This window comes from Pelophylax lessonae (assembly GCF_965119305.1).
Source record: "Pelophylax lessonae genome assembly, chromosome: 9".
Taxonomy (NCBI): domain Eukaryota; kingdom Metazoa; phylum Chordata; class Amphibia; order Anura; family Ranidae; genus Pelophylax; species Pelophylax lessonae.
This window is the reverse complement of record NC_138776.1, coordinates 48,618,945-48,643,075: the sequence shown is the minus strand read 5'-3', so window position 1 is coordinate 48,643,075 and position 24,131 is coordinate 48,618,945. Positions and strand designations below refer to the sequence as shown.

Below are 24,131 nucleotides of genomic sequence, written 5' to 3'. Positions count from 1 at the left end.
AAGAACCTGACAGTCGTTATAACCCTCCCTTCTACCCAAAATGTAAAAAAAAAAAAAAAAAAAATGTTGCTGGTTTTCAGATCTTTAACCCTTTGGCTACCAAGGATGCTTCAATAGTAGCCACGAGCTTGTCCTAACGTTTAACAGCAGGCCTTCTCTTTAATGTAGAAGTAATCTGGACACTTTATCACTTGGACTGTGCTCAGAGGATGAAGCTTCACCTGACATCGCTCTTTTCAAAGCAATCCGCGTCCCCAGAGGGAGAGGCCACGAATGGCAGCCCACATAATTTTGTTATGATATTATTATTTTAAAACGACTTTATAAAACTACAGAACACACCATTTGCAAAAGTGGTCCTTTAATAGCAACACTGTTGGGCTCTCAGGTTTTCACTCCATTGCAGAGCTTTGGCCTCCTTATATCCCACACTTCCGTGTGTGTCAGATGCCTGATCTGTGCTGCATGCTGTGGTTCTATCTGTTGGTCCCTATATCCCACAGCACACAGTGGGGGGGGGGGGGGGGGGGCACGGCATTAGGCACTCCGGGGGGGGGGGCATGGCATTAGGCACTCCAGAAATTGTCAAATGTGAAGATTCTTCAGGCAGCCTTAAAGCCTAATGCCCCGTACACACGTGCAGATTATCTGAAGACTTTTGTCTGCAGATTTACCTTTTCTATGTAGTGCAAGGGCCTGCCGGATTGCATACAAATTTAAAGTGTTTAGGTTTGACCTCATATTATATGGTTTTGGTAAGTCTGCAGACAAAAGTCTTCAGATAATCTGCACGTGTGTACGGGGCATAACTCTGGTCAAATAATTTGGATCATGCCGTGGGGCTGTGCCTGCACTGCCTGAGTTAACTACTCCTTTAGCCTATACTCACCCGGTCCTTCAGAAAACGGCCCTCCCCCCACATCCAACGGTGGACTGTTCCTGACGTCTTTACGTCTAGAGAGGGTCTATGGACGCGATGAAGTCAGGAACATTCCACCGCACAATATTGCTAAAACGAAGGGGGGGGGGGATAGCAGGAGCTGCAGAAACCAGACTTGTGCTAGGAGAATTGAAGGATTAGGTGAGTATAGCTCAGCTCTCCAATCCCCTAGACAAAAACAAGCAGTTAACCCATGGAGTTCAGACACGGCCCCACTGCATAGGAGAAGAAAAAAAAGATCAGCTTTACATTTGAACCCGCCCGAACTATCCCAATGGGAAGCTGTCAAATCGGCCAGCCAGTTATAGGCAGCAGAGGAATTCCCTGCCCTGCAGCCATGGGTATGTAAGGGGCCTTTATTCCTGCAGCTGCAGGGCAGGGAATGCCTCTGGCTGCATATGATTGGCTGTCCGCTTAAACAGCTTCCTGGATAGATAGCTTGTGCGTGTTTAGACTCATGTCCAAATACACCTGAGCTTATCCCTGGTCTTCAACAAAGCGAAGACTGGAGGAATAAACAGCGAAGAGTATAAAAAGTCTTCCTTTTTCAATAAACAGCGGAGAGTATAAAAAGTCTTCCTTTTTCAGGCATTGTATTAAAAGCGTTTATAAAGTAAAATTTCTTTTAAAATCACACGCGTTACAATTACCTGCTCTGTACAAAGCTCTGCCGCCCCAAACACCCTCTTCTGGGGTCCCCTGCTGGCGCTCCTGGCTCCCCCTCTACTCTGGGTGCCACCATAGAAAGCACATTCCTATTTGGGCACACCTGCTGACTGGATCCTGAACCACTCTGCCTACTCCTATAGACACACACACAGCAAGGCTCCGCCCTCTGCTTCGTGGTCACAGGATTTTAGTGAGAGCCGTTGGATCCCGCTGCTCCCAGCAAAGCCTGTGGGGGCAGGGAGAAGAGAAGAGAGCTACAGATGGGTCCAGCGCTGGATCGAGATCGGCTCAAGTAAGAAGGGGGGGGGGAGTACTTAAGCCAGAAAATGAAGACCACATCAGGCTGGCCCCTTTTGCAGGTTTAGCTATATAAAACCTTAACAATTAAGTGCCTATTCTGTTTAAATTCCAGTAATATGTTGTCTCACCCTGCTCTGCACATGCTCAGTTACTCACTGTGCCAAAAACCTGAGCCACTAGAAGCCAATAAGCTGACAGGCTAAAGATTTACTGCTGTTCACGGGCTCTGGGCTTCAGCAAAATGGCGGCCTCCAGCACACGCTAATGTTGGTAGCATAATTATTAATGTGCATTTTACTGCATGATTCTTGCTGAAGAATATCATTTTTTTATCAAGTTGTTATGGGTAAAGTTTTGCTTTTTCCTTATTATTATTATACAGGATTTATATAGCACCAACAGTTTACGCAGCGCTTTACAGTATAAAAGGGAGACAGTAAAGTTACAATAAAATAAATAACAAGAGGGTTAGGAGGGCCATGCTTATAAGAACTAGGGTGAGGCAAGTGGTACAAAAGATTCTAATTGGGGGGGGGGGTGAGCTGATGGAAGTGATAAAAGATTAGTTGGAGGCATGACAGGCTTCCCTGTCCGTTAAATAACGCAGTGCAGAATTGCAAAATAGGGCCTGATCATTAAAGGGGAAAGTATTCAGGTCCAGAAGTGGTGTGACATTAATGCTATATCAGTTGGTAAGTTAGTAATGCGAGAGGAGACTGAGGGAGTGAGGTGAAGAGTAGACTGGTAGAATCGGGTGTACTTTCTAAGTGTGTGTCTGGTTATGTCATACGCTAAAGCAGCAAGAAGGATTTCTGAACAGACATACAGACGAGCAGTGTACCATTGAAAACATGCTATGGGGCTTTTAGTATCTGCTCACAGCACAGAGGTGGAAATGAGCTCATTATGGGGGGGGGGGGGGGGGGGGATGATATATTTTCATAAAATAATCAAAGAATTCTTGTAAAGCGTGTTCATATTCCCACATATCTGTCCCTCAGCCCTGATGTAAGCAATGGGCAGGCTCTTAGCAGGAGTTACACAAATATTTGGAGGAGTGGGCATTCCTATCCAGATGCATTTTCATGCAGACTGACCTAAGTATCACCCACATGTAATGCCGAGCCTTCATGATCTGACTTTGTGGTGTGTGTGGTTTTTTTTTTTTTTTTTTTGTGTTTTTATTCTGTCACGTGAGTCTGTTTTAAAAAAAATTAAAGTGTCTGTTTTGTCTTGCTGTCTGTCTGAAGGAAAGAGCTGAGGACTGCAACTTTCTCCAGTATTGCAAGGTGTGCGAAGGATTCAAAGCACCACGCTCCCATCACTGCCGAAAATGCAACAGGTATGCAGAAAGGAAAGGAATACTCTAATTCCCCAAGGTCATTATTATGTCAATTTTTAAAAGCAACCAGTGCAATTAAATGGATTTGGCTTGGTTTCAGCTTCTCTACAGTGTGAGCTTCGTGCAGAGCTCACCCTGGGATAGGGAGAAGCAGCACAAAGAGCCAATTGGGTGCAATGACAAAATGTGCTGCACAAAAACACATGCTGATAGGAGAGAACAGTGGGGGTTAATTTACTAAAGCTGGAGAGGGCACAATTTGTTGCAGCTCTGCATGGTAGCCAATCTACTTCTAACTTCAGTTAAGCTTTGACAAAAAAACAAACTGGAAGCTGATTGGTTTCTATGCAGAGCTGCACCAGATTTTGCGCTCTCCAGTTTTAGTAAATTAACCCCCACTGTTCTCTCCTATCAGCATGTGTTTTTGTGCAGCACATTCCTTATTGCACCCAATTGGCTCCTTGTGCTGCTTCTCCCTATCCCAATGTGAGCTCTGCACAAAGCTCACACTGTAGAGAAGCTGTGTGACAGATTTGAGCTCACTAGTGCTGCTTCTCGTTTTCGCTGTGGAAGGGACAAGACCTGTAAGTGCTGCAGAGAAAAACCAGGTCTCCTGCCCTGCCAGACATGGCTGTGGTGTGTGGCAGAGCTGTGTACGTTTCAGAGTTGGATGGGCAAATAGTAATCTTTTGGCAAGTAAAACAGCTTACCTAGATGTTTTGATCTGTGTATTTAGCTGTATGCCTGGAATTCAGCTTTAGGGTTCATTAATGGTAGAAAGTTGCCTTGGTAAAATGGTATGTGAGGTCTGAAGAGGGAAGACTTGCTTGAACTTGAGCATTTGAAGATGCACATTTGTTGTAACCAAACAGTCTTTGACAGTCATGGTGTAGGTGGTCAGAGCGGAAAAACAGCAATTCCCAGCTGTTGATAATTATATGTTGACAGCAGTTTGATGTTACCTTTCCCTGCCGCACTAACAAAATTGGTCTACTCCACACATCAAAATCGTGGCGATGGATTGACAGCTATAGAGTACTTTGTGACGTCTGACAAAGAAAAGCGTAGAGTTTTGTCCTGAATGTCCACTCAAGATTCATGACAATGCACAGTACTTGAAGGCTATGCTGTGATCTTTTTTGTCGTGTTTTGTATCACAGGTGCGTGATGAAGATGGATCATCATTGTCCCTGGATCAATAACTGTTGTGGCCATCGCAATCACTCATCGTTTACCCTATTCCTGCTCCTGGCCCCTTTGGGCTGTATTCATGCTTCTTACATCTTCATCATGACTATGTACACTCAGCTCTACAACCGGGTAAGAGTGACCTGAGAGGAATATCCGATGTGGGGACAGCAATTTTACAGGCACAGAGGACTGTGTGACCATTGAAATGTAAATGGGCCATAATAGCAGTGATCTCTATCAATCTCATGTTAAGTGTGCTCTGTAGTATGTCCTTGGTCTCAAGGAATCCTCACGGCATTTCCTCAGTCACCAAGCACCTCTATTGCCAAGAACCGCTGAAGCATGTCTTCACTCTCCAAACACCCCTGTAGCACGTCCACAGCCCCCGAGCACCCCTTTGCAACATCCACAGCCCCCAAGCACGCCTTTAGCACATCTGTGGCCCCCGAACATCCCTGTAGCACATCTGTGGCCCCCGAGCATCCTTGTAGCGGGCCCGCGGTTCCCGAGCAGCCCTGGAGCACTACTGCCCAATGCATGTGTCCTATAGCACATCCGTGGTCCCCCCAAACACCACTGTAGCACTGCTGTCCAAAGCTTGTGTCCTATAGAATATCTGTGGCCCCCGAGCACCTCTGTAGCACTGCTGCCCAATGCTTGTGTCCTATAGCACATCCATTGCCCCCGAGCACCTCTGTAGCACGTCCACGGCCTCTGAATGGCCCATTAGCTGTTCCACGCACCCCTGTAGAGGGCCTGCAGCCCCCTGAGCACCCCTGTAGAGGGCCTGCAGCCCCCCTGAGCACCCCTGTAGAGGGCCTGCAGCCCTCCAAGCACCCCTGTAGCAAGTCCGTGCATCCCTGTAGCACCACTGAAGCACTGCTGCCCAATACTTGTGTCCGATGGGGGAGGAAAAACCCAGAGAAGAAGAAGCCAACATGGCTTAAGCATAGGACTTACGCAAAAATAACAGACGCTCATATTAAAAAGGGCTTTCCCAACACTAAGGAAGTTCTTGCTTAGTCACGTATTAGGTGCTGCATCACCAATCTCTCTGTTCTTGCAGATATCCCTCCAAACATAATGACGTCACAGTGGATCCCCTAGATGGATCTATAGTATTCCAAAGGGCCAACTGCTTATAGCATACTTCAGTGGATATGTAATGTCAAAATGGGGCAGACAGTGTAGGTACCTGAATTTGACTTGGCATCAGCCTCTTGCAGTCCCAGAGAGAACAGAGTGACAAAGATGAGTTTAGCACCATAAATCACTTTTCTGTTTGGCTTTTTAAAGTAGAAATACATTTTAAAATAAAATGTATTTTTTTCCCCCTTAACCTAACCTAACCCACTCTCCCCCCTCCATAGATGCATACTTACCTCCATCTGACGGCTGTGGTTCCACTGCTTGTTAACATTGAAAGTCTTCACTGTCCTTGCCACACCCACATATTCGTGCACCATAGACTTCTATGGGGCTGTGTCCCAAGGCCGAAGATGGGTCTGTAATGAGTAGGTGCTGCCAGGACATTGAAGATTTTCACTGCTGGATGTGAGCAAACATCTGAACCTTTTGTGTTTTGGGTTTGGTGCCTCAAACCAAGGTTGTTTAAGGGCAAGAGTAAACAGAGTAAAGTATCGTAGAATAAAAATTGAACAGTTTATTTTCAAAAAAGTTTTACAAGGTAATAGACAAGTTTGTCGTGGATCGGTTTATGGTCCATCGGTGAGAGAAGTGAAGAAGTTAGAAAGGTAGGTGACAAGGTGAAAAATGGTGTCACCATTTGAAAATAAACTGTTCAATTTTTATTCTATGATACTTTACTCTGTTTACTCTTGCCCTTAAAGTCCCAACAACCTTGGTTTGAGGCACCAACCCAAAACAGAACAATTTCACAGGGACGGTGGCAAAACTTTACTATAGGGCATCCTAGAGATCAAAACCCCTTTTCCAACATCTGAACCATTGGCTATCAGATTGCATCTGTGGTGTGGGAAGTCAGGTCCTGGGAACGGGGCAAAAAAAGATGATGCAGTCTGTTTAAAGTGCATTCATCCTTTTAACAATCTTTGTTTTTTTCCCCAGATATCATTCGGATGGAACTCTGTAAAGATTGATATGAGTTTTTCGCGGCGGGAGCCGGCTCCCATCGTACCTTTTGGTATTTCTGCCTTTGCAGTGACACTCTTTGCCTTAGGATTGGCGCTCGGTACTACCATTGCAGTCGGGATGCTCTTTTGCATTCAGGTAGGTTCTGTGTGGGGGTACTTAGGGTGCGCATGTCTTCTAGTTTTCTCAGTAATCGTCTATGCATCGTGCAAATGAACACATTTTGGATAGATGTTATTTGAACTAGATCTTTGTGTGGCATGAAGTGAAATGATTTGTAGCTGTGTGCACCACAGGCATCTGTTCATTTTGAAGGTAAGTTTCTTTTGGCGAGTACAAGTATTGATCCTTTCGGTCAAGTATTCACCGATGCCTTTTGCGGTGCTTTTTGAGCCCATTAAAATGAATGGGCTCAAATTGCACTGCAAAGAATTGTATGTGATTTGAACAGAAATGCGGTGTGATACCTGTCCAAATTGCATACAGTTTACCGCACCGCTCCTGTGTGGACCCAGGTTAAAGTCACTATGACAAGTCTGGGTTCACACTGGAGTGGTGCAGGAAAATACCACGTTCCTGTTCAAATGGTATGTGATTCTTTGCAGTGCGATTAGAGTCTATTCATCTTGTATGGGCTCAAATCGCACCCAAAGGTATCGGTTTGCGGGTATCTCAATTATCGGTATTGGTGCAACCCCATTTTATATAGTTTTGGTGTTTGAACAAATTCAAATATCACCTTGGTTATCTTAAATTAAATATATTAATTTAATTCATTTTTTTTTATATATATATATATATATATATATATATATATATATATATATATATATATATATATATATATATATTATATATATATATATATATCATATATATATATATATATATATATATATATATATATATATATATATATCATATATATATATATATATATATATATATCCCTTATCTGCTCCAGTTGACATCTCTACAATAAATGCACATTTCCCCATATTTTGCCTCTTTGAACATTCTGCAAGTGCTTTCCCCTCCCTGCTCTCCCTTCAGTCTTGCACAGTTGTACAGGCTCTTCTCCTGTACTGCATTTGCTACCACAGAAAAGTTCAAACACTCCGGCGCTCAGACTGTTATGCAAACAAAGGTGTCAAAACCCATAATGCTTCGCCCGATGCAGCCCTCCTCAGAATGGGAGATCTCCAGGAGAACTTTAAAAACACACAGGAGGGTGCAAATGCCTAGTGCATTACCACCACCAAAGTTTGTTTGTGAGTATGTTTTTGTCTTTTGGATCCAGTAAAGAGGAACAGGTGTAGTTAAATCACAACTCCAGCCATGAGGCGATGACATCTGACTATCTATGCCAAAGTTGGACAGCTAACATGTTTCCGGGAACGTGCCCCCTTCTTCAAGAAGAAAGCGCCCCCCCCAAATGCATTAGCCTACTAACTTTGACATACATGGTCAGATGACATTGCCTTATGGCTGGAGTTGTGATTTGATAAGCCTTTCCACTTTGTATGTGTTTTTGTCTTTTGGATTCAATAAACATTGGTGGTGGTAATATACTAGGCGTGGGTGGGCTGGGTGTTTTTACAGATGTGTTCTTTTTCTGATTTCACTGCACTCCCTGAGCTTCACGCAAAGAAGCTACAGCAAGTCAGATAGAGCCCTTCTCATTAGGTCATAACTAAGCATTATCCCTCTATCATTAGTGTTAAAAAAAATTAAGAACGGAATCAATCGAATCCTGATCGCCCTGCTATATGAAAATAAACGTAAAGAATAAAGCATTTCCAAAGAACTAACTGTAGACGCCTTTCCTGCAACACCACATCCTCCTCCCATTTGGTCATGCTAGGTGCAAATTTTGCACCCATGACCACACCTCTTCTCTGCAAGTAGTAAGAGCCATTATGCCAAAAATAATTGTGAGACATGGAATAACATAACAAATCTAAAATAAAAGTCTGTTGGACATTTGAGATAGTAGAGTCCCTCTCGAGAAAGGATTGGACTGCTTCATGGCCCAAGATCTGTGAGAACTAAATCACGAAAGATAGCTATGTTAGGTGAGGTATTACCCAGAGGCACTGATCCATGCCTTCTCCATTGAAAGCACCCCCCACAATAGTAAAGCACTTGCTAGTATACATTTAACCCTTTGATTGCCCCTGATGTTTAGCTCTTCCCTGCCAGTCTCATTAGTACAGTGACGGTGTGATTTTTATTTTTTCTACCACTAATCACTGTATTGGTGTCGCTTGTCCCCAAAAAGTGTCAGTGTCTGTCCACCTCAATATTGCAGTCGTGCTATAAGTCGCTGATCGCCCTCATTACTAGTAGAAAAAATAAAAATATCCCATAGTTTGTTTACGCGATAACTTTTGCGCAAACTAATCAATATACGCTTATTGGGAATTTTTTTTCACCAGAAATATGTAGCAGAATACATATTGGCCTACATTGATGAAGATATTTTATTTTTTTATTTATTTTTTTTTATTTAATGGAAGTGTTTTTTATAGCAGAAAGTAAAAAATGCTATTTTGTTTTTCTCAAAATTTCCAGTCTTTTTTTGTTTATAGTGAAAACAAAAAAAGTAGAGGTGATCAAATACCACCAAAGGAAAGCTCTATTTGTGGGGAAAAAAAGGACATACATTTTATTTGGATACAGTATCGCATGACCGTTGTCAGTGAAAGTAAAGCAGTTCCGTATTGCAGAAAATGGCCTGGTCATGAATGGGGGGTAAAATTCCATAGCTGAAGTGGTTGTTTGCATAACTCCTCCCTAGAGCCAGCCCACTGCTTGCATCAGGGCTGAGGACTCTTGAGAGGAGTAGTGAGGTTGGGTGCTGTGATGTTTTCAGCAAGCTATGTACAGCACCCTGCTGGCCCCTCCCACCAGCCATGATCTGCCTGCATTGCATAGAAAAGAACACCAAGACCTAGATGATTTCACTGGGTCTAACATGACAATAGTTTTAATTTTATACATTTCATTAGCATGTTTATGAGGGATAAAAGAGGAACCAGGCAAGGCACAGCACAGCTTTCATTAAACAGATCATCTGTGTTTTACTGTTATGGATGCAACTGCGTTGTTGTCCACTTTGTTGCTATTTAAACATGTCACACAATAGTGAACAAAAAGATGTCATTAGATTGCATTACACACACATTCTTCCCGGCGCTGTTTTATGACTGGCTCCATTGGTAATTGCAGGTTTTATTATGGCACAACTGATTTGTTTTTTTTTTTTAACTTCTAAATGCCGCTTACATAATAAACAAAAGAAAGCCGCCCTGCTGAGAAAATCGTACGCATCGCGCACAAAGCCGCACTTCTACCCGGATGCATTAGGCTCTCGCTGGGTGGGCATTGTGCGCGTGGCTGACTGACGGTCCGTCAAAACACATTTCTGCGCTATAATGAACAGTAAATTGTGATACACACTGTGTTTCCAGCCGTTCTGATTTGTTATTTCTCGTCTCTTCAAGATGAAAGTGATTTTGCGGAATAAAACCTCCATTGAAGCGTGGATAGAAGAGAAGGTATGTCTGTCTGTTGTCTAATGTTCTTCGGGGACCTGTAAGAAAAACACAGTTGTTGTCATAGTTTATTCCTGTTTCACCAAGTGCTTAAATCAAAGTCCTGCTTTGCATTATGCAGTTTGAACCCTTGGCTGATAAACAGACCACCTCTTTATGGAGGTTTGCAATTCAATCTAGCCAAATTCTGAAATAGAATAAACAAAACACACACACACTTATTTACCAAAGCTGAAAAGTGCAAAATCAAGCTCACTTCTGCATAGAAACCAATCGACTTCTAACCTCAACTCGTTTAACTCCTTGACGCCGGCGTAATGCAAATATGAGGTCTTCGGCTTCAAGGGGTTGTACCGGGTGATGCCTGCAGGCATCACCATGGTACCGTTTTAAGGAGAGGATGGTTTGGCTTCTTGTAATAACAACCGATGCGGCTGTTATTTCTAGCAGCAGGAGGGGACGTAACCGCCAGCTGGCCGGAGACCCGAACAAGGTCGGAATTGGCTTTGATCGGGTTTTGGATCTAGTAACCCGGCAGTGATGTCATGACATCACTTCCAATTTACTGAAGATTTAAAGGCTCCAGAATTAAAAAAATGTCAGTATTCAAAATGGCCAAACTTGGAGTTTTGATTGCTTTTAAGTGCAAAAGAGGGATTTGGGGTCTTATAGACCCCAGATCCCTCCATAAAGAGTATCTGTCGCTCCCTATTACTGTCACAAGATATGTTTACATTCCTTGTGACAGCAATAAAAGTGATCAAAAAAAAATTGAAAAGGACAGTGTAAATATTAAATAAAAATAATAAAAGCGCAAAACACACATGTGAGTTCACAGTCTTTTGGGACCGGTTTCGGAAGTGGGAGTGGGTACCTTTCAAAACTAGGTATCTGCTCCCCAAAATAATGACATGCCAAATATGGGAGGGGAGGGGGAGGAGGACTTTAAGCAGAATTTCCCTATTGGGAGAAATTCTGCCTTAAAGCCTCGTTCACACAGGCGTACTGCAGCAAACCCCCATTGAGGTGAACAGGTGTATGTGTATCCCTGTGCAGGCAGTCCTATTCATGTCAATTGGGATGCAGCGGCTGCACAAATAGTCATGGCTCCCAATTTGCTGTCTGTGTGGCTGCATGGCCCCAAACTCGCACTGTCTGTGTTCAGGGCTGTGCACCCACACAGATGTCAAATTGGGAGCAGTTACTGTGCCTATGCATCTGCTATGTCCCAATTGACATGAATAGGACACGTGCATCCCTGTGCGGGTAAACACAGCCCTCACAAGGGGGTACAGTGTAGTTCGCCTGTTTGAACAAGGCCTTCAACAAAGTGCAGGGCTGTCCTGTCCGCTGAAAAGTGCAAAAGACTGCACACAAATTTTGTCGGCCAACAACAGCCGACTGCAGAAGTGATGTCATGTGATGGTTAACTTTCCGTGTGTTTTTTCTTCTCTGAGCATGCCCAGTCTTGCAAATCTGCTGATTGTTGGCCGAAATCTGTACTGACTGACGCACAATCGGCCGTTCTGTTGTCGGCCTACAAAAATTTTAATGCCTACACGACAGATTCTGTTCGGCGGAAAATGCGCTGTCGGCTGTCGGAAGAATCATACTAACAAGCCTACAATCGGCCGATCGGTCGGTGGCCGTATATTTGCGGCCGACAATCGGTACGTGTGTACGGGGCTTTAGTCTTTCTATCCTGGCCAAGCTTGTGCATTACTGCCATAGACTTTAAAGGGGCTTTATCCTGAGGCAGAAGATGATCCCATAGAAGTGTATGGGCTTGTAATGCTTAGGCACAGCCAGGACAGTGGGGACTCGCAGCGCTGAAAGTAAATAAACAGCTGAACCCCGGCCATAGACTGGTGGTAAGTATACATTTATGGAGGTGGGCGAGTGGGTTAGGTTAGGTCAGAACGGGGGGGGGGGAGGAAAAATGCACTTGTCTTTTCAACCACATCCGGACCACACACCACATGCATACTGCGGCAGGGCGTCCCGGCTGCGCAAAATCATGTATAGGTATGTGATTTTGTGCAGGGGTTCTTGGGCATGCGCGCGCCGCTGGAGCGCTACTCCCACTGTGATTAGTCACAGCGGGAGCCAATCAGTGCCCGCTGGCCAACTGCGTTTCTGCAGGAGAATGACAGAACGGCAGTCTGCCTATGTAAACAAGGCAGACGGCTGTAATGTCACAGAGGGAGAGTGAGATGTTGTGTTTCAGCTAAGCTGAAACGCAGATCTCTCTTTTCCTCTAGCACATCCCTCCCCCATACAGTTAGAAAGCACTCCCTTAACACCTTGAGCACACTTAACACCTTGATCACCACTAGTGTTAACTCCTTCCCTGCCAGTGTCATTTATACAGTAACAGTAATTGCGCAAACCAATCAAAATACTGTACACTTATTAGGATTTTTGAGAAAAGTTAGTTTGTTTATAGCGCAAAAAATAAAAAGCACAGAGGTGGTCAAATATCACCAAAAAAAAGCTCTATTTGTGGGAAAAAGAAAGAAATCCATTTTATTTGGGTATAGCGTCGCACGACCGCGCAGTTGTCAGGTAAAGCAACGTAGTGCCGTATCGCAAAAAATGGCCTGGTCATTAAAGGGGTAAATCTGCAGATTTCTTTACAAGAAGGTCCTAATTCAAGAATATCCTGTTGTAGGGTGAGAGTGCTTGGTTCCTGTCTCCCAAATGTGCTCCTGTGTTGTCATCTTATCACTCATGCTTGCAATGGAGACTACAAGTGTCTTTTTTAACATGCACTACTAAGTTTTCTAATGGAGTTTGTAGCATCTGTTCTATTTAAGCAATAGCTATTAGTTATTTGGAGTATTTTCTGATAAGTTTGTACTTTTTGTGTGCAGGCTAAGGACAGAATTCAGTATTACCAGACTGGAGAGAAGTTTATTTTCCCCTACGACCTGGGCAGCCGCTGGCTGAATTTCCGCCAGGTTTTTAACTGGTCCGGCTCTCCGGAGGGGGACGGCATAGTGTGGTCACTGCGGGAAAGCTGTCGTCCATACGATTTGACGGTAAGGGCTCATTCGTAACTGGTGCAAACTTTTCTGTGCCACTAGCATAACGAGATACCAGACAGACTCATTTCATTCAGATTATGCCTGTCCCTCCTCCGGCATTACGTAATCATCTCTGCATTCATTTACATGTGTTGGTAAAAAATCTCTTCCTTTTTATAAAGCTTTAAGAGATTCTTCTGTCATTGTTTTAAAAAATGTGAATTTGAAAAAATGTATAAAAAAGCCTTTTCTGTGTAGTTGATAAACTTATTTATTTCTATATAAATGCATAATAATTATAGCATATGACTGTGGGTGCAACATTAGAGTGTGAGCTCCTCCGGTGCCGAGACTGATGTGACTGGCTCACGTTTCTCTGTACAGTACAGATATATATATACCTTGGTTTGAGAGTGTTTTGCAAGACAAGCAAATTTTTTTAATATGAATTTTGACTTGATAAACAAGTGATGTCTTAATATACAAGTAGCGTCATGTCACAACTGAGTATAAAAGAGAAGAGTGACGCCTCTAAGTGTAGCAAAATATGGTTGCATTTAATGAAGGTTTAACATTTTAGCAACTCACATGGTTGATGATTTAAATAGGCACATCTACAGTATCTCACAAAAGTGAGTACACCACTCATATTTTTGTAAATACTTTTATTATATCTTTTCATGTAACAACACTTTCCTACAATGCAAAGTAGTGAGTGTACAGCTTGTATAACAGTGTCCCCTCAAAATAACTCAACACACAGCCATTAATGTCTAAACTGCTGGCAACAAAAGTGAGTACACCCCTAAGTGATGTCCAAATTGGGCCCAAAGTGTCAATATTTTGTGTGGCCATCATTATTTTCCAGCACTGCCTTAACCCTCTTGGGCATGGAGTTCACCAGAGCTTCACAGGTTGCCACTGGAGTTCTCTTCTACTTCTCCATGACAACATTACAAAGCCAGTGGATGTTAGAGACCTTGCGCTCCTCCACATGCCATTTGAGGATGCCCCACAGATGCTCAATAGGGTTTAGGTCTGGAGACATGCTTGGCCAGTCCATCACCTTTACCCTCAGCTTCTTTAGCAAGGCAGTAGTCATCTTGGAGGTGTGTTTGGGGTCGTTATCATGGTGGAATACTGCCCTGTGGCCCAGTCTCCAAAGGGAGGGGATCATGCTCTGCTTCAGTATGTCACAGTACATGTTGGCATTCATGGTTCCCACAATGAACTGTAGCTCCCCAGTGTCGGCAGCACTCATGCAGCCCAAGACCATGACACTGACACTCCCACCACCATGCTTGACTGTAGGTAAGACACACTTGTCTTTGTACTCCTCATCTTGTTGCCGCCACACACGCTTGATACAATCTGAGCCAAATAAGTTTATCTTGGTCTCATCCGACCAGAGGACATGGTTCCAGTAGTCCATGTCCTTAGTCTGCTTGTCTTCAGCAAACTGTTTGTGGGCTTTCTTGTACATCATCTTTAGAAGAGGCTTCCTTCTGAGACGACAGCCATTCAGACCAATTTGATGCAGTGTGCGGTGTATGGGCTGAGCACTGACAAGCTGACCCCCCCACCTCTTCAACCTCTGCAGCAATGCTGGCAGCACTCATAAGTCTATTTCCCAAAGACAATCTCTGGATATGATGCTGAGCACATGTACTCCAACTGCTTTGGTCGACCATGGGGAGGCCTGTTCTGAGTGGAACCTGTTCTGTTTAACTGCTGTATGGTCTTGGCCACCATGCTGTAGCTCAGTTTCAGGGTCTTGGCAATCTTCTTACAGCCTAGGCCATCTTTTAGAGCAACAATTCTTTTTTTCAGATCCTCAGAGAGTTCTTTTCCATTAGGTACCATGTTGAACTTCCAGTGACCAGTATGAGAGAGTGAGAGCGATCACACCAAATGTATTACACCTGCGACCTTGTAACACTAACGAATCACATGACACTGGGGAGGGAAAATGGCTAATTGGGCCCAATGTAGACTTTTTCACTTAGGGGGTGTACTCACTTCTGTTGCCAACGGTGTAGACATTAATGGCTGTGTGTTGAGTTATTTTGAGGGGACAGCAAACTTACACTGTTATACAAGCTGTACACTCACTACTTTACATTGTAGCAAAGTGTCATTTCTTCAGTGTTGTCACATGAAAATAAATAATATATTTACAAAAATGTGAGGGGTGTATTCGCTTTTGTGATATACTGTAAGTATGCAGACATTTGGGGTAAAGTTGTCCACATAGACCATCCTCTGCACCTCCATCGATGTTATCCCTTCCACGCTGTGCTCAACGAGCGATTCAAGCATTGCTTTAAGATTGCTGCACTGCAGGGTATTCTTAGTCACGATTGCAGACTGACGGCGGTGAGAGCCGCTGGTGCGAAGGCTGGTCTATATCAGTGATGGCAAAACTTGACACCCCAGATGTTTTGGAACTATATTTCCCATGATGCTCAACTACACTCCAGAGTGCTTGAGCATCATAGGAAATGTAGTTCCAAAACATCTGGGGTGCCAAGGTTTGCCATCACTGGTCTATATGGACAGCTTTACCCCAGATGCCTGCATTCTTAGCTGTGCCTGTTTTATTAATCAACCATGTAAGTTGGTAAATGTAGAACCTTCATTAAATGTAACCATATTGCTACACTTAGAGGCGCCTTTCTTCTTTTTCATACTCTGAAGCTCCTGCTGGATTTTGCTTCTAATCCCCTTGTGGAGGCGCCATTTGTGGATGGACATTTTATAGTTACACAACCTATCACATTGCTATTATCTTTTTATATGGACTATAAACTGAAGGATTTATGAATAAATGGTTGTGGAACGAATCATCTGAGTTTCCATTATTTCTTATAGGGAAATTGGCTTTGATATAAGAGTGCTTTGGATTACAAACATGTTTCCGGAACAAATTCTGGGTTTTACTGTAATGTGTGAATGTGGTGGGACATTAGAGTGTAAGCTCTTCTGGTGCAGAGACTGATGTGAATCGCTCAGTGTTTTCAGTACAGTGCTATGGAAAAAGTCAGAGCTATATAGAGGTATTTTAATATATGATGTTACTTTTTAAAAAAATGACTGACTGGTAAGGTATTAATGACAGAAGAAATCCTATCAGTCTCTTCTGTCATAAAAGCTTCCTCCTACCTGGCTCCAGGTCTGTGCCGCTGCGATGTGACCCCCGTGCACATGACCGGGAGTGACATCATCACGGCCCGGTCATTCAAGTGGCCGAACGTACAAAACTTGGGAGGAAGACTGGACAAAGATGAAAGGTTCTGGGGCCCGCCGGATCAATCACACCGCAGCACTTGAGGACTTCTATGGCAGGCAAGTCTGCCATTGTGTGCTAATTTGCTGTGCCTAATAACACAATATGGCATACCCAGATAAAAAAATAAAATAAACTATAGCAGCCTTTACACCCGCTTTGAGAAGAGGAAGCACCTCTGGTGTAAAGAGTATGAATGGTTCTGTATTCTGCACATTACAGCAGTATCAGAGACCTATAAATACTGCAACTAAGAAATAGTCTGCATAGCATGACAAATCCGAGCCGTGTATTCTCCATGTTCTTGTGCTGTTGCTTTGAATGCTTCTTAGGTCTCTGTGATCAGCTTGCAGAAGATTGACTTCTGAATGTCACACAGAAATGTATTGTAGGGTCTATTAACAGCAGTGTATTAGGTGGTGTGTGATATAAATGTGTCCTGCTTTGGGGGGAAAAAAAGTGTCCTGCTTCTTTGATGCATTTTTTTTTTTTTTTTCAAACTGTGCATCGAGTTCAATAGTAACATGTGCCAAACACACCTTACACCACAAGGTTCATGGAAAGTACCACACCTACTACAAAGTTGTGAGCTTGCTCTTCTATTATTAGCCACAGTATTCAATCTCATCAGGATTTCATTTCTGAAATAGTTTGTATATACAAAGTGACTCATGGCTGTTCCTTTTTGCTTTGCCAGGTGGAGCAGCTTAAACAGAAAGCTGATAAAAGAGTGCGCAGTGTGAGTATAATATATCTGTGGTCACAAGCTAACGTCTCATGTTGTTTAGCATGTTAATGTAATCTCTGCCAGCAATTTTGTTTTTGAGTTCAATTTGTTTGTTTTTTGACTTGCTTCTTCTTTTAAAAAAAGAGACAGTTGCTTTATACAAAAAAAAAGTGATTTAGTATTTAGTACATACTATGCTGTACCTGAACATACTTTTCAGTAAGGGCCCTTTCACACGGGCGCTCCGTATGTCCGCAAATCATCCTATTTTTTTGCGGGTGATATACGGACATAATGTAAGTCAATGGGATTGCAGATGTCAGCGGATGACCATCCTCTGACATCCGATTTTCTTCCTTTCAGTTCTGTTCCGTTTTTTTGGAACGGAACAGAACCCTATTTTTCCTCCGTTCAAAAAACGGAAAGGAAGCAAAATCGGATGTCAGCGGTGTCATCCGCTGACATCCGCAATGCCCATAGACTTACATTTATGTCCGTATATCATCCGCAAACGGATGGGATGATATGCGGACACACGGAGCGGATGACACAAGTGTCATCCGCTCCGTGGAAAAAAAAAAGGACCGGAGCGGAGGCAAAAAACTGATCGCCCGTGTAAAAGAGCCCTTAGCCTACTTTTCAGTAAGCCAACATTTTTGCATTAAAAATCCTTCTTTTTTTTTTTTTTTTTTTTGGTCTTATGGAATATTCTAATTTTCTAAGATACTTAATTTTTCACCAGCTGTAAGCCATAATCATCAACATTTAAAGACAGAAATGCTTGAAATATAACACTCTGTGTGTAATGCATCTATAGAATATATACAAGTTTCACTTTTTGAATTTAATTACTGGAATAAACGTTTTGATTTTCTAATTTTCTGAGACTCCCCTGTATACTATATGAGTGTCTGAAAAAGTAGCCTTATCTCGTCAAGAACCCTTTTTGGTTCTCCACCCGGACAAAGTTGTCTAAAGTCCTAGGCAGAGCCTCCTCTCTTCTAAGATGTATTATACCTTTCTCCTTAATCAGGACATTGACTTCCATCTCTTTGTCAAACTCCTGTGTCTCCTAAGGAGATTTTCCTCCATTGTTTGGATGTGGTAAGAGCTGTTTGGGTTTACCTCTCAGCTACAGCTTCTTCAGACAGTCTGACTCTCTCTCTTTGTCACTTCTGAGGTCGTCTAAGGCAGTTTCTTAACTCCGGTCCTCAGAGCACACTAACAGCCCAGGTTTGCAAGAAAACCCAAATACATCACAGGTGATATCATTTGATGCTCAGTGATTGCAGTATTCTAGTCTGCATCTCTCCAAAGTAATACCTAAAATCTGGCCTGTTGGTGTTCCCTGAGGACCGGAGTTAAGAAACACTGCTCTAAGGAGACAACCTGCAGGCATACCTCCCAACTTTTTGCGATAGGAATGAGGGAGACCTATTGGAAAAAGTACGTAGGCATAGGACACTCCCCACGACCCCTTAAAGGACAATTTTACAATAAAAAAGATTAGGTAAACCCACAAGTGCTTTTTTTTAACCATCACTATTCTTTTTATATTAACTCCCCCCCCCACTTTAGGCACCTTTCACACTTGTGCAACTTGTCATGCGATTTGGGACTGCAAAATCGCATGACAAGTCGTTCTCCATTATTTCCAATGAGCCCCATTCATATCTGTGCGACTTGAAGTTGCACCGACTTCAAAGTAGTCCCTGCACTACTTTTGGCATGATTTTGATGCGTTTTGAGGAAAAGACATTATAAGTCCAGTCAAACTCACATCAAAATTGCAGCAAAAAGTCGAGGTAAAATCGTGCGACTTTGAAGTCGCACAAGTGTGAAAGGGGCCTTAAAAATGTTTTATTAAAGTATCAAAAGTATAACAAATTATGTATTGCATTCCCAATGACTTCAAGAATGTTAAACCTACATAGATCGCATATGGAAACATAGGCTTAATAAGTATTCCAACAAATACAGGTTGATGTTGAATCAATTTAAACATATATAGGAACAGTAATACCTATTGACCCCAATCGGATCATACTGTCAATAGGTAAGATCCAATGATCTGAACATGAAAGGGGGGGGGATAAGGATACCGAGGGGAAGCTAACTTTCGCTGTACAATATTTAAATAAATTGCAATTCTTGCTGAAGGTTTTCAGGTAATTGGATGCTTTAGGGCAGGGGTGGGTAACCTTTTTTCTGCCAAGGGCCATTTGGGTATTTATAAAATCATTCGGGGGCCGTACAAAATTATCAACTTAAAAATGTGCCTGTTATATTTGGTCAAACATTTAATTAACTCACCCCTGATGTGATGTCTGCAACTGCTTCTCTTTGGTGAGGTGTGTGATGTTAGCTGGTATTGATGATGTTGCTACTCTCAACTGGTTTTCCAGGTTTGTGTTGGTTATGCCCCGTACACACGTGCAGATTATCTGAAGACTTTTGTCTGTAGACTTACCAAAACCATATAATATGAGGTCAAACCTAAATACTTTCAATTTGTATGCAATCCGGCAGGCCCTTGCACTACATAGAAAAGGTAAATCTGAAGACAAAAGTCTTCAGATAATCTGCACGTGTGTACGGGGCATTAGTCTGGAGCGCAGTCGACTCTTTGTGGTGGTAAGTTTTGAAAAGAAAAAAAAAAAAAAAAAGAATGAATAGAATCAGCGCTCCACTCTCAATGAGGGGGACCACTCTCTCTAACTCCAATGTATAATAAAAAATCGTGTCGCAAAACTATGGGTCAGAAGGACCTGGTGATCAATATTTATGAGTGTATACGTGAAGATGTGGAACAATAATGTGCGAAGATAAAGACAATATATCAATAGTGGTAGTAGTGAATGAAAGATGTATAAAAAGATGTTCAGATGATGATCCAATCAAAAAGTGAAAAACAGGTGAATGAACAATGAGTGATCTAGTGCAATCACAGGTGGCTGATCATACAAAACAGAATAATGTGCAGATCATATATAATCAAGCAATTGGAATTAATCACGAAATGTGAAAAAGCACATGACAATGTGAATATAAATCATAATGAAGGTGACAAAAAACAGACTAAAAAAAAAGGTGTAGTGATAATAAACTAGAACCTATATAGAGTGTCCACCAACTGAATCTAAATATCAAAAAAAATATTTGATGATAGTCCCAATAAGTAATAAAGGTGCAAAGTGTCCAAAATTTATATATAAGAAGATCTTTTCCAGTGCGCTCTAGGGGTGAGGTGCTCTTTGCAGACCCAGCAGAGTGAGTGTATCCCGGTGAGCTTACAATCCAAACACCGAGTGCAGTGGCCGCTCACCTCCACAACACTCAGACTGAGCGTTAAATATAAATATCCAGGCAACCCTCTCCACTCGTCCGCCAACTGCCTAGCGTCCTCCAGCAGCAATGGATCAAACAATGGGAGTATAGCAGCATAGGAATTTCATAATGCCTTAGTCCCTGTGGTGGTGCTCAAACAAAGAGAGGCTCCCATGGAGCAGAAACGTAGGGTCAATTTTATTAAAAAATAATGCAGGCTACTCACATTACAGAAGGTAAAAACGTGCAGACAGTATCCAATACCCGCGGATGCGGTACGATCCGAAGCTTCCGGTCTCGGCTGAAGACCGGAAGTGACGTCAATACGGCTTATCTGACGCGTTGCGCTACGAACACCCGTAGCTTTCTCAAAGGGGGAGTTTCCCCTTTTCGGATCGTACCGCATCCGCGGGTATTGGATACTGTCTGCACGTTTTTACCTTCTGTAATGTGAGTAGCCTGCATTATTTTTTAATAAAATTGACCCTACGTTTCTGCACCATGAGAGCCTCTTTGTTTGAGCACCACCACAGGGACTAAGGCATTATGAAATTCCTATGCTGCTATACTCCCATTGTTTGATCCATTGCTGCTGGAGGACGCTAGGCAGTTGGCGGACGAGTGGAGAGGGTTGCCTGGATATTTATATTTAACGCTCAGTCTAAGTGTTGTGGAGGTGAGCGGCCACTGCACTCGGTGTTTGGATTGTAAGCTCACCGGGATACACTCACTCTGCTGGGTCTGCAAAGAGCACCTCACCCCTAGAGCGCACTGGAAAAGATCATCTTATATATAAATTTTGGACACTTTGCACCTTTATTACTTATTGGGACTATCATCAAATATTTTTTTTGATATTTAGATTCAGTTGGTGGACACTCTATATAGGTTCTAGTTTATTATCACTACACCTTTTTTTTTTTTTTAGTCTGTTTGTCACCTTCATTATGATTTATATTCACATTGTCATGTGCTTTTTCACATTTCGTGATTAATTCCAATTGCTTGATTATATATGATCTGCACATTATTCTGTTTTGTATGATCAGCCACCTGTGATTGCACTAGATCACTCATTGTTCATTCACCTGTTTTTCACTTTTTGATTGGATCATCATCTGAACATCTTTTTATACATCTTTCATTCACTACTACCACTATTAATATATTGTCTTTATCTTCGCACATTATTGTTCCACATCTTCACGTATACACTCATAAATATTGATCACCAGGTCCTTCTGACCCATAGTTTTGCGACACGATTTTTTATTATACATTGGAGTTAGAGAGAGTGGTCCCCCTCATTGAGAGTTGAGCGCTGATTCTATTCATTCTTTTTATTTACATTAGGGATGCACCGAAATGAAATTCTTGGCCGAAGCCGAAGCCGAATAATAATGAAATGTTTGGCCGAAGGCCGAATACCGAACGCGGTGTTTCGCATTTTTTCCATTTATTTTGCCAATTTTTTGTCCTCTCTCTTGTCCTCTCATGTCTCTCTCTCTCTTGTCCTCTCATGTCTCTCTCTCTCTCTCTCTCTCTCTCTCTCTCTCATGTCTCTCTCCCTAAATGTTACTGTAGGGAATGGGATTCAGTGCACACTGCAGCCTTGTACCATAGGGTTAATGTTAGTGACACTGTAGGGATTGGGAAGGATGCTGGGAATGGAAATCAGGAAGCATGCAGGCAGCCTTGTAAATTTTAATTGCAGATACAGGGCACTGGGCAGGTCAGGGTTAATGTGGTAACATCAATTACTCAGTGACAGTCAGTCAGTGTCAGTGTGGACTCGATCAGATTATACTGTGACAGACAGTCTCTCATAGTGGTGGTAGTAGGAGGCTGGAGGTGGACTAGTAGGAGCCTGGAAAGGAGCACAGCCGCATACATACATTACTCACTCGTGCACTGCAGCCCGCCCCACACATTCAGTGAGTCTTACTCTCCTCCCTAGTTTTTTCAATGGCACATTCAGGAAGCCAATCACGCTGTGAGTAGCGGCACAGCGGAACCAATCAGGTGTGCAGGCACGCGTGATTGGTTCGCTGTGCAGCTAATCACGGCGTGATTGGCTTCCTAAATGTGCCATTGAAAAAACTAGGGAGGAGAGTAAGACTCACTGAATGTGTGGGGCGGGCTGCAGTGCACGAGTGAGTAATGTATGTATGCTCACCGCTGAAGTGTCCCGGCTTCCCCTGCCTAACACGGAAGTCTGCGAGTCCTCCTGTCCTCCTCCGAGTCCCTTCCCCCTGTAAATATCGTGACCTCGGCGATATGAATATCGCCTACGGCCACAGAACGATAGTCTATATCATATCGACTATCGTTCAGCCCTATTGTTGGGCACAAAATTATTCGGCCTTTTGACTTATTCGGCCGAACACCGAAAGTGCTATTTTTTCTATTTTCGGCCGAATAATGTTCGGCCGCCGAATATTCGGTGCATCCCTAATTTACATTGTGATACGTGGGGACACTATCAGAATCAGCTGCTTGCTTGGAGGAGTTCCACGTTCATTATTATTGCCTTGATTTTGAACATCCGTCTGATCGCTTACCTCAATATAGCGCATAAGTCTTACATTTCCAAGTTTTGAAAAGAACTGCTGGTGGGTATAGCTGGCTGGTACTGCTGGAGGGTACAGCTGGCTGGTACTGCTGTGGGTACTGCTGGCTCAGGCTGGTACTGCTGGCTTGTACTGTGCCGTGGGACCTGTTGGCTCAGGCTGGTACTGCTGTGGGTACTGCTGGCTGGTACTGCCTTGGGTACTGCTGGCTCAGGCTGGTGCTGCTGGCTGGTACTGTGCTGTGGGTACTGCTGGCTGGTACTGCTGGCTCAGGCTGGCACTGCTGTGGGTACTGCTGGCTCAGGCTGGTACTGCTGGCTGGTACTGTGCTGTAGGTACTGCTGGCTGGTACTGCTGTGGGTACTACTGGCTCTGGCTGGTACTGCTGTGGGTACTGCTGGTTCTGCTGTGGGTACTGCTGGCTCTGACTGGTACTGCTGGTTCTGGCTGGTACTGCCGGCTCTGGCTGGTACTGCCGTGAGTACTGCTGGCTCTGGCTGGTACTGCTGTGGGTACTGCTGGTTCTGGCTGCTACTGCTGCTGGTACTGCTGGTCCTGGCTGCTACTGCTGTGAGTACTGCTGGCTGCTACTGCTGGTTCTGGCTGATACTGCTGTGAGTACTGCTGGTTCTGGCTGGTACTGCTGGTTCTGGCTGGTACTGCTGGCTCTGGCTGGTACTGCTGTGAGTACTGCTGGTACTGCTGGTTCTGGCTGGTACTGCTGGTTCTGGCTGGTACTGCTGGTACTGTTTGCTCTGGCTGGTACTGTTTGCTCTGGCTGGTACTGTTTGCTCTGGCTGGTACTGCTGGCTCTGGCTGGAACTGCTGTGTGTGTGCTGCTGGCAAGAAATTCTGGCTAGCAGCAGTGGCGCGCCGGAAAAAGAGGCGATGTTTCCTGTATTGGTCACAGGCGGAGTGCATTTGATATCACTCCGCCTGTGACTCACTCAGACTGTCAGAACGGAGCCAGAACTATACAGGAAGCATTGGCTCTGTTCTGACAGATCATCTGAAAGACTCAGCTGCACGGGGTGGGGGGGACCAAATGACTTTGAGGGCCGCACACGGCCCCCTGGCCATAGGT

General features: G+C 43.6%; 1 protein-coding gene across 1 annotated transcript in view; it reads left to right on the top strand.

Moving 5' to 3' along the window:
- Positions 1-24,131, top strand: part of ZDHHC6 (zDHHC palmitoyltransferase 6) — a 47,286-nt gene that overhangs the window by 8,285 nt on the left and 14,870 nt on the right. The window contains exons 3-8 of the mRNA XM_082268285.1: positions 3,160-3,251; positions 4,412-4,571; positions 6,531-6,692; positions 10,061-10,114; positions 12,985-13,152; positions 17,121-17,162. Of these exons, the coding sequence (XP_082124411.1) occupies positions 3,160-3,251; positions 4,412-4,571; positions 6,531-6,692; positions 10,061-10,114; positions 12,985-13,152; positions 17,121-17,162 (678 nt within the window). The remainder of the gene's footprint in view (positions 1-3,159; positions 3,252-4,411; positions 4,572-6,530; positions 6,693-10,060; positions 10,115-12,984; positions 13,153-17,120; positions 17,163-24,131) is intronic.